We start from the raw sequence: 11,021 nt of genomic DNA, 5'->3' as shown, positions 1-11,021 counted from the left end.
AGAGAAAACGGCATGTTTCTTTCTCTTTTTCCAAGTCCAAGCTATAAACTAGGTTCTTTATAAACAGGATCTGTCTAAACCCGGCTTAGATGGTACTGAGACCTCTGAACTTTGTTACTTCTATGTGAGGAGATAAAAGGGCTGTCCACTTGGGCCTTGGGTCATTCCTCTCTGCCCTTGGGTCAATGACAATGATATCTTAGCAAGGTAGAAAGGTCCTAAGTTCTTGTCTACCCAAAAGAATGAGTCAAGAATGATGTAGATCACTTCAGTGCCATGGTTCATTTAATGGTCTCTGGGGAGCAGAGGATAAGAGTGTATCGAATATAGCCAAGCAGGTATAAAGGTCCAGAGGCCCTATGGGAGTGACAGGAGTGATGTGACAAAAAGGGAGGTGATTTTGGATGAGGGGTTGGTCTGCAGCTCCTGATATTTTGGCTAGATGTGGGGTGGACCGTTTGTGTGGGGCTATGTGACTGGAGTGGCAGTGAGACTAATACCCAGGACCCAGAGGCTCTGGACTGCACTGGAAAGCTTCATATTAAGGGGGCGTTTGTGAGACGGGTTTCCTGGCATTAGTCACAGAACTGACAGCTGGCAAAGACCACTGGATATTCAGGCTCCTGCCTTTGCTTTCCTTCTCCACATTCTGGGTCTGTTGGTATCTATAATACCATGGCTTACCTCAAATGATTTCCACCAAGTAGCTAACTCGGGCATCATAGCCTGTGTCCACATGATGTCACCTCTATGGCCATTAAGTCATTGACCAAAGACGTTCAAGAAAGCACACCAAGGGATTAGGATCAGTTGTCGTGATAGTGTATTAAGGGGTTGGCTTCCGAGGACCTTCAAAGGTCGAAGTCCTTGGGGCTTTTTCTCTGATAGCCACCTCACAATTAACCTCAAAGGTGTTAAGGATAAGGGGAAAAGCCTAAGTAAGTTAACTGAGTTCTCAGGCACATACTTAACCACCTACACGCTTCCCCCGCCCATCCACCGTTAATTAGCTTACCCCGGACGGTCCAATCCTCCCAGCCACAACTGCTGTCAACGTCTTAGGGCCCGCCCCCCCATGCACACTGGACCAATGGCTGAGCCCGGGGCGAATCCCTTGAGAGGGGGCGGGAGCGGGTTCCGGGCGGTAGGCGGAGCCTCACTGAGGACCCCGGGCTGGGCGCCGCCGCCGGCTCGTTTACCCTTTCCCTCAGCCGCCTCCTTTCAACCTTTTTCCCCTCGTCGGCGCGGCCTCTGGTGCGGCGGCGGCGGCGGCTCCCGTTCCTACCGCAGTTCTCTTCCCTCCTTCCCTCCCCGTCAGATCCCCGAGTTCGCCCACCATGGCTTTACTCACTGCGGCCGCCCGGCTCTTCGGAGCTAAGGTGAGCAACTAGGAGAGAGCGCGCTGTCCCAGGGTGGGGCTGAGGCGACTGCAGGCCCACTAGCGCCGGGGTCTCCCTCCCCTACCCAGGCGCACCCCAGCGCATCTTAAAGGGGCCTTGCGCTTGGCTGGCCGCCTGCCCTGCGTGGCGCTCACAGGGTCACGTGCTTCACTGCCTCTCGGCCCCTGGGGGTGTTGAGCTCTGCACGCCCCGGCCTGCGTTCTTGGGCCGGTGGGAAGGCCGGACCCAGCTGTCACCCTGCCTGTCTGGGGTGGAAGAGGCGGGGATGCTTGGCCTTGGAAAAAGAAGGAGTGGAGAACACAGGTGTTGTGTTCCGTTGGAGTTAGGGAAAGAGCCTGTTTGGAGGAAGGGGCGGGGTAAGAGAAGTGGCAGGGGTGAGCAGGTGTGCTTACTCTACCCCTGGGCCAGAGCTGGAGCCTTGGCTAATTTCGGCTTCTGCTTTGTAGAGAGGGCCTTGTCAGTTTTTGAACTTCCTGCTTCCATTTCCATTTCTCCAACCCAGTTATTTAAGCCTTTAGTGACCAAGCATAGCAGTTCCTGCTAGAGGAATGCTACTCGGGTCCTCTTTGTCCTTGGGACTGTTGCACTTACTCTTTATATAGGAGGAGCTTGGGTTGGGTGGAGCGCTTGTGTGAAAGCTTCTGCATGATTATCACATATGATTGGAGAAAAAAACAGAAAGGTTTTTCCCCCAAACTGCAGGCTGGCAAGTGAAGATATTGGGCAGGAAATAGTAATTCCAAGGTTACATGACCGGTCCTACTACTTGCTCACTCAGGTTTTGCTGTTGCTCTTAAGTCTGCTCTACCCAGGAAAGATTCCTCTTATTCTTTGGGGCCCCTTACTTGACTTTTGTTGCCGTTGGAATCAGGAATATTGTTGCAGGTAATGGTGCTTTCAATTTCATATTGCCAAAATTACTTTTGTCTCTGGGCAACTTGGCTCTTTAAACAGAGAAACTGGTGTGCTGAGGGAGTCCCAGCCTTCTAATCCAAGCAGGGACAGTCCCACAAGTGACCTTGACTCCTGCAAAGAACTTATACTTTCTCTTCTGCAGACAGATTAAAGTTGCCAGCACCTGAGGGGAGGAAGGGAAACCTTAGAATTGTTTTGGCTTACTGTGTTATCTTGCATGGTTGGTGATAAGGTGAAGCATGTAGGATTTACAGGTTCTTCCAGGTACTCAGCAGCAAGGTGGAGGCTGATCATTTGGGAGATACTTGTCTTACCTGACGGTAGTTTCTTCCACTGCCAGAGACCAGGGTAAGGAAGCCTCTTGGGAAATGAAGCAAGTTCTAGATAGTGTTTTGGCAGAATAGGGGACACTATAATTAGCTCATTCCAGAGCTGCTAACCCAGACCAGATAATCTAACCCTACAGTTTGAAAAAGCCTTTAGAATTTACGTTCGAATTTATTTTGCCTCTTAAACCTCTGAGGAAACTCAGAAAGCTTTTGGGTTGGGCTTCCCTGGTGGCGCAGTGGTTGAGAGTCCGCCTGCCGATGTAGGGGACACGGGTTCGTGCCCCGGTCTGGGAAGATCCCACATGCTGCGGAGCGGCTGCGCCCGTGAGCCATGGCCACAGAGCCTGCAGGCTCCGCAACGGGAGAGGCCACAACAGTGAGAGGCCCGCGTACCGCAAAAAAAAAAAAAGAAAAGAAAAGAAAAGAAAGCTTTTGGGTTGACAGGGCTACCTAACTGTAGTGATCATTACTGTTTTGTTTACTTTCCTGTTAGAGACAGACCTGAGGATCCCAAAAACCTGTATATTGGAAGCCATTAGAAGGCTTTTGACCCTTAAAACTAATAAAGCCTATCAGATTGAGGAGTAGAAACTTTCTGAGATCTAAGCAGTTAACAGCTAGGATACCAAAAAGCCTTTCAGTTTGTCAGCATTGCTAGCACCTGCCTGAGCTTTCCAGATTAGTCTGCAGTACTCAATTTTACTTTTGCTAGTAAGGTAGGCTTTAGAAGGCAAAAATAGTCTTCTAGCCTGCTACTGTGATTCTCAAGGTCAGGTGTAGTTCGCTTTTCTGAGAAATTTTTTTGACCTTGCCAAGAGACACAAATACTAGTCATTGTTCTGTTGTTCCACTGTTGTTCCTTCCCACTGTCAGGTAATTTTTTTTTTTTTAATGATTTTTTTTTTTTAATGTTGAGCCTTCTTTTTAATTTATTTATTTTTATTTTTGGCTGTGTTGGCTTTCTCTGGTTGTGGCAAGCGGGGGCCGCTCTTCATCACGGTGCGCGGGCCTCTCACTGTCGTGGCCTCGCTTGTTGCGGAGCACAGGCTCCAGACGCGCAGGCTCAGTAGTTGTGGCTCACAGGCCTAGTCGCTCCGCGGCATGTGGGATCTTCCCAGACCAGGGCTCGAACCCATGTCCCCTGCATTAGCAGGCAGATTCTCAACCTCTGCGCCACCAGGGAAGCCCCACTGTCAGGTAATTTAATGAACACCTGAGTTGGAGAGACCACCTGTTTCAGAGCCTTGAGATTATTTTGACTTCTTGTTTACCTGAATGAATTTCTACTAAGCAATGGTATTAGCTGTGGGTGCCTTAGCTTTGTGCTGTAAATACTGTCTTTTCATAGGTGATCTGGGTTGGGAATTAGAGTAGGGCCACCAGTTAACTTTTGGATTCATGCCAAAGTGACTTAACCAACCCTAGTTGCTTCTTGTGTCATTGAGAATTGCTCCTCCAAGCTAGGATGTTTGATAACTTTGCGTAAATCAATCCAGAAATGTTTCTAGATTATTCCTAGACTTTCTCAAGACTCTTAATACCTGTGATTCCTCTACAGCAGACGTACACCACTGCACATCTCTTGTATAAATCCTAGTCTGAAATTGGGTTCTACAAAACTGAGTCAGTTTTGTCCTGTGAAATGTTAGTTAGGCTTAAAGCCCCAAACTTCTAAGGGCAAGCACTCAAATCTCTTTGCCTTCATTTTGATTATCAGCCTACCCAAAGTAATGGCAATTCCTTGACGCTTACTAGATGGACCAAAGATGAAAAATGGAGAATAAATCCTCATCATGTGCTAATGGTGGTATGATTGCATTTGTTCTTCCTAGTGGTCTTTAGATTGGTAGCAGGTGAATGCATGGGTGTGGGGAGGCATTGAGGTGAGCCGTGGTGAAGTGGATAATCAGAGAAGGGAAGGCTGGCATTCCTAGTTCTTAGAGTGCAAGTGGGCAGAAGGCAGGAAACCAGACTTGGTGGATCTCCCTAAAGCCACAGAGTAATTCCTTCTGCCCTCTTTTCAGTGCCCTATGTGATAGAGTTGAATAGGATTTGAGTGAAATTAAAAACAGTAGTGAGGCAGCTTTAGCAATGGCTCTTAGGATCTGACTGTCTTTCAGTTCTCCCTCAACTTGCCTAAGTTCCTATATTTCTTTTAACATGTTATCATTTTTTTTAATTAATTTTATTTATTTATTTTTGGCTGCATTGCGTCTTCGTTGCTGCACGTGGGCTTTCTCTAGTTGCAGCAGGAGGGGGCTACTCTTTGTTGTGGTGTGTGGGCTTCTCTTGTTGCAGAGCATGGCCTCTAGGTATGCGGGCTTTAGTAGTTGCAGCACATGGGCTCAGTAGTTGTGGCACACGGGCTGAGTTGCTCTACAACATGTGGGATCTTCCTGGACCAGGGCTCGAACCTGTGTCTCCTGCATTGGCAGGCAGATTCTCAACCACTGCGCCCCAGGGAAGTCCTTAACATGTTATCATTTAAAAAGCTACGGGCTTCCCTGGTGGCACAGTGGTTGAGAGTCTGCCTGCCGATGCAGGGGACACAGGTTCGTGCCCTGGTCCGGGAAGAGCCCACATGCCGCGGAGCGTCTGGGCCCGTGACATGGCCACTGAGGCTGTGCGTCCGGAGCCTGTGCTCCGCAACAGGAGAGGCCGCAGCAGTGAGAGGCCCACGTACCGCAAAAAAAAAAAAAAAAAAAAGCTCCGTAAGTAAGTTCACAGTGGGCGTCATCACCTGAGGTGCTTCTTCACATTGCACATTCATGAATCCTATCTTCAGATTCTGATTCAGCAAAGGTGGGATGGATCTGGAAACTTGTATTTTTTCAAGTGTCTCATTTGACTGCTTGGTGATCCCCTCCAGTTGGGCCAACTGTGTTTAATGTATATATGAAGCTTTGAGTGTTTTGACTTTTTTTTTTTTTTAGTGATTATTTTAAATGACTTCAGAAATAACTATTCTAAGAAATAGTCTGATTTAGACTATTTCTCTGGGTTTGTCTTCCTAGGCCTTTTTTTCAAATGCCTTAGGAAAAGTTTCTTGTAAATCCCTGAAACAAAGCATTGTAAGAACTAGTAGAAGTGAGGGAACAGTTTCTAGTTCCTGAAAAAGTAGTACAGTGACAGATCCTATATACTTTATTCAGTAGTGTATGCTTAGTGTGCACATAATAAGTAGATGTTCAGCAACTATTTGTTAAAGAACAGTAAGAATTTCTCTGAAAGGAAAATTAGGACTCGATTCTTTTCTGAGTCTGAATTGGTGTCCTTTCCCGTCTTCTTCACTGAATAATCAGCGAACCTTTAGCAAAGGGTCTGTTAGACAATGAGAGTTCGGCAGAATTATTAAGGAAACTCTTGTGAGTATGAAGGGCATCACAGTATGAAATCTGAAGATTGCTCAGGCTATTAAGTGGCCTGACCAAGTAGTGCAGGCAGACTTCCAATATCACCATTGTGAAACACAGATGTTAAATGGCTTTAGTTCTCTGACCTGGTTCTGGGGAGAGAGGAGCCTTTGTCCTATGTGTGTTCTTTTTCACTTAATGCAAGTTGTTTCTTCTGCATTGGAAGCCTTTGTAGCACAAGATTTTTCCTACAGTTATTAGTGAATTATATTTGCTTCATCAACTAAGCCAGTTCTGGCTTGGCAAGCTCTGATCTTTTATTGATGAAGGACAAGGCTCTAATAAAATCAGGAGCATCTCTCACAAGTTTTTTTTTTTTGTTTGTTTGTTTTGTTTTGTTTTGGCAGTACGCGGGCCTCTCACTGTTGTGGCCTCTCCCGTTGCGGAGCACAGGCTCCGGACGCCCGGGCTCAGCGGCCATGGCTCACGGGCCCAGCCGCTCCGCGGCATGTGGGATCTTCCCGGACCGGGGCACAAACCCGCGTCCCCTGCATTGGCAGGCGGACTCTCAACCACTGCACCACCAGGGAAGCCCTCACAAGTTTTTTTTTTTAATTTTTAAATTGAGGTATAGTTGATTTACAATATTATATTAGTTTCAGGTATACAACATAGTGATTCAACATTTTTTAGATTATACTCCATTTATAGCTATTATAATGTATTGGCTATATTCCCTGTGCTGTACAATATATCCTTGTAGCCTATTAATTTTATACACAGTAGTTTGTAATCTCACAAGTTTGTTGGAGCTCCTGGATATGTGGCAGGATATGTTCTGAATGTGCCTAGGATAGGGAATCAAAGGAAATGCTTTTCCCATGTAGAGTAAGGGTCCTAGATGTGGATCGATGATGATAATAGGCTAGGAGGAATAAGAGAAATAACCACATTATTGAGTAAGTGCTTATCCAAATGGTATTCTACTGTTCCCAGAATTTGGGGGAGAAGGGAGTAGTTTGTTTTTGTTTTTGTTTTTTTTGGCTGCGCTGGGTCTTCCTTGCAGCGCTTGGGCTTCTCTATGGGCTCCACAGTGCGTAGGCTCAGTAGTTGCGGTGCGTGGGCTTCTCTCTAGTTTGGCTCTCTAGTTGGGGTGCGCAGGCTCCAGAGCACACGGGCTCAGTAGTTGCAGCACAAGGGTTTAGTTGCCCTGTGGCATGTGGGATCTTAGTTCCCCGACCAGGGATTGAACCCGCGTCCCCTGCTTTGGAAGGCAGATTCTTAACTACTGGACCACCAGGGAAGTCCCGAGAAGGGAGTAGTTTTAATTGATTTTTGTTAAGTGATTTCGCCAATACCCTATTCCAGAAATACCCTAAGTATTATAAGCAAGTCTTTGGCAGAATTTCCTGCATGTATTATTTGTCCTTTTCCTCCCTTGGCCCTTTAAGATAGAGGTTCCTTTAATTATATTTTTCCATCCTAGCATAGCACATTTGAGAGCTACAGCCCATTTCTATCAATAATAGCCAGCTCACTAAAAGAGTTATTGCAAGGGGTGGCAGCATATGAGGTTTGAAAATCCTTTTAGTGATTGCGATACCCCCATCCTGTAGAGAATCCTGGCTGTCAGACATTGTGAGCCAGGCCCTTATCTTCGGAAGTAGCGCTCTCCATTTCTCCCCATGAAGGAGCTGACCTATTGAGTGAGGTGACTCCCTGATTCACCTGACAGGTGCTGTTCCAGTAGGATGACTTTACACGTGGCATGCAACCAGAAGCCAAAAGCCCCGCTGCCACACCTCCAGAACTGGGGGAGGAGCTGGGAGGTGAAAGTTCAGGGATGACTCAGAGATTTGTAATCTGCCTGTTGCATCTGTGAGTATAGCTTGGATGTACTATACAAAGCCATTTAGCAGCTTTCCTTGGCAGCCAGGAGTAGATGAAATGAGGTATGTAGCCTAGGGTATGACAGTCCTCTAACATCTCCTGTCTAGATTTGCTTGCTGGTGGGGATTATGGTTAGTTAAATTTGTTTCCTCTCCTTGAGACTCTTCTCTTGGTCAGGAGGCCCTTAGGAAATTGGGGCTTTATTTCCTGTTCTACAGCTAGAGGGAATTATCCATTCACCCCTTCCTCAGGCTTGACTGCCTCTTTCCTGGAATCCAACTCCACGAGAAAATTGTGACATGAGTTGGTAGGTAATAGGCCAACACATTTCTAAGAAACAGATATTTATTGATCTCAGCTATACAGAAGGCACTGTTCCAGATGCCTTCATGCAAATGATTTCATATAGTCTACTTGTCTACCCTGCAGTTGGCTTTGTTGTTACCAGTTTAGAGGTGTGAAAATTGAAACTAGAAGTTAGGTCATACAGCCATGGTAGCACAGCAGGATAGTGGCAGAACCTGGATTTAGGACTTGACCCTTGATAACACCATATCCCAGGCTCTTTATATTCTACCCTTCTGCTTCCTTGCTTAATGCTTTAAACCATGGATGTTTCTTAAACTTTATTGTTCATAGGAATCACTTAGTGAGTTTGTTAAACTGGAGATTTGGATTCAGTAGGTCTGAGGTGAGGCCCAAGATTCTGCATGTCTGACAAGCTCCAAGTAATGCTTGTATTGCAGGCTAGGCATTCATATTTTAAATAGCAAGGCTTTTGAGTACCTTTACATATATGTCCTTGTTGGAGCCTTAGAATCAGACTTTGAGCTAAGTAGCTTGAGTGTTATCCTAAATGTGGAGAGGAAAAGGGAAACAGTAGTTAGTTGTTTGCTTTGGATGTCTCAGTTATTTAGTAATGGAGCTGGGACTAGAACCCAAATTTCCTTTCCTAATTCCAAGGCATGTGCTTTGTGCTCTGTCTTCTACATCATTAGATAAAGTTGTCCTAACTTGAATTTTTCCTATTGTAGCCTTTTGGGTGGTCATATCAATGAATTGCTGCTTTTAAAATCCTTCATATTTCTTTAGTTTTTTCCCTAGGTTGCAGGGTGAGCTAAAATATGACTAAATTTGACATTGAAGGATGCTAGAAAGTGGCCATACTATTTAATTTTCTACATTTATTATATAATAAATACAGAGCACTTGCTGTGTGTCAGGCATGGTTTTAAGTAAATATTGATCTAATTAATTCTCATAGCAGGTACTCATAGCAGGTACTATTACTGTTCCCATTTTACAAATATTTTCTCAGGTCCTTTCTCCCCCCCTCTCCCCCTCTCCCCCTCTCCCCCTCTCCCCCTCTCCCCCTCTCCCCCTCTCTCTCTCTCTCCCTCTCTCCTTCTCCTTCTCCTTCTCCTTCTGGGACCCATATAATGCGAATGTTGGTGCGTTTAATGTTGTCCCAGAGGTCTCTGAGACTGTCCTCATTTCTTTTCATTCTTTTTTCTTTATTCTGTTCTGCGGCAGTGATTTCCACCATTTTGTCTTCCAGCTTGCTTATCCGTTCTTCTGTCTCACTTATTCTGCTACTGATTCCTTCTAGTGCATTTTTTATTTCAGTTATTGTATTGTTTATTTGTTCTTTAGTTTTTCTAGGTCTTTGTTAAACATTTCTTGTGTCTTCTTGATCTGTGCCTCTATTCTTTTTCCAAGATCTTGGATCATCTTTACTATCATTACTCTGAATTCTTTTGGGGTAGATTGTTCTCATTTTACAGATAAGGAAATTGAAGCACAGAAAGATTAAATGACTTGGCTAGGGTCACACAGCCAGAAATGTAGTAGGAACACAATATACTAGCTTTATTCTATAGCTACATAGCCACGCTCTCCACAAACTAGCATTGCTTTGCAAATTGGAGATCTGGCAAAGAAGTGTTGCTGATGGAGGTTAGGGACAGTTGAGATCAGCTCTCCTTAAATTACTTTTGAGGTGCCTCATTAAATGGCAAAGACACTCTCTACAAAGGAAATTAAGACTTTGCTGGTGGTGGAAGTGGGGTGATAGTTTAGTTGCAAGTTCCTCTTCCCCAACCATTCCTTTAAAGTAGCATTCATATAAAAAGATCTGAGAATTGACTATAACTAAGCAGCAGTCATGACCTATCTGACACCTTTAAATGATGTTTCATTCTTACAGCCTTGTTAGGTGACCTTCCACCCTTTTCTTTCTGATTTCTTTTTTTCTTTTTTTTACCTTAAATGAAGTAAAAGGAGAAGGAAGCTCGTTGATTCTAGTAGTTCTCTCTCACAAGGGGAAAAAACTGTTTTTGTCTGGCTCTCATTCTGTCTGCTGAGCTTGGATAGATTTTTTTTCTTTTGCCTAAGATTTAACTTTAAACTATTCTTCTTATAATCCTTCCTTTTGCCAATGAAGCAGCCAGCCATTACAGAAACTTCAGCATGGTTTAGAAGTGGAAAAATTATCATTATGGAGAGATTTCAACTTCTTTTTTCTCTATGATGGTATGTTTCCCTATAGCCTCTTTAAAAACAAAACAGAACCACAACAACAAACTACCCACAATTAAAAGGTCTGTTGAGTGCTGATGTGGTCTCTGGGAGATAGGGCCTCTATTATAGGGAATCTGTGGGACCATGGAGCATGGAATAGCTTGAACATGGTTAGCACTGTAGAACAATAGTTTGAACTTATTCACAGGTTTTCCCTTGTTCACTTTTTGGTGACTAGTAAGAAAAAGCAAAGTTCTTTTTTTTTTTTAAATTAATTTATTTGGCTGCCTTGGATCTTCGTTGCAGCACGCAGGATCTTCGTTGAGGCATGCGGGATCTTTAGTTGTGGCATGCAGACTCTTTTAGTTGCGGCATATGGGATCTAGTTCCCTGACCAGCGATTGAACCCAAGCCCCCGACATTGGGAGCGCGGAGTCTTAGCCACTGGACCACCAGGGAAGTCCCCAGGAACGTTATTTCTTAAGTGCTGCGTCTGGTTCCCACGCGCCCTGTGTAAGATGAACAGGCTAAAGGGCTGTTTGTGCTGCGTGCTTTCTGCCCAAATGGTCCTCAGTGAGCTAGAGGAGATGGTTTAGGAAGTTAATGAAAGGAGT

The 11,021-nt window shown here is 45.1% G+C and overlaps 1 protein-coding gene across 1 annotated transcript in view; it reads left to right on the top strand.

Annotated features, from left to right (window-relative positions):
- Window positions 1–1,161: 1,161 nt before the first annotated feature.
- Window positions 1,162–11,021, top strand: part of CS (citrate synthase) — a 29,010-nt gene continuing 19,150 nt past the window's right edge. The window contains exon 1 of the mRNA XM_082665621.1: window positions 1,162–1,379. Within this exon, the coding sequence (XP_082521747.1) occupies window positions 1,338–1,379 (42 nt within the window). The 5' untranslated portion in view covers window positions 1,162–1,337. The remainder of the gene's footprint in view (window positions 1,380–11,021) is intronic.

The sequence above is a fragment of the Grampus griseus genome (genome assembly GCF_964374135.1).
Source record: "Grampus griseus genome assembly, chromosome: 11".
Lineage (NCBI taxonomy): Eukaryota > Metazoa > Chordata > Mammalia > Artiodactyla > Delphinidae > Grampus > Grampus griseus.
This window is presented reverse-complemented; position numbering and strand designations above follow the sequence as displayed.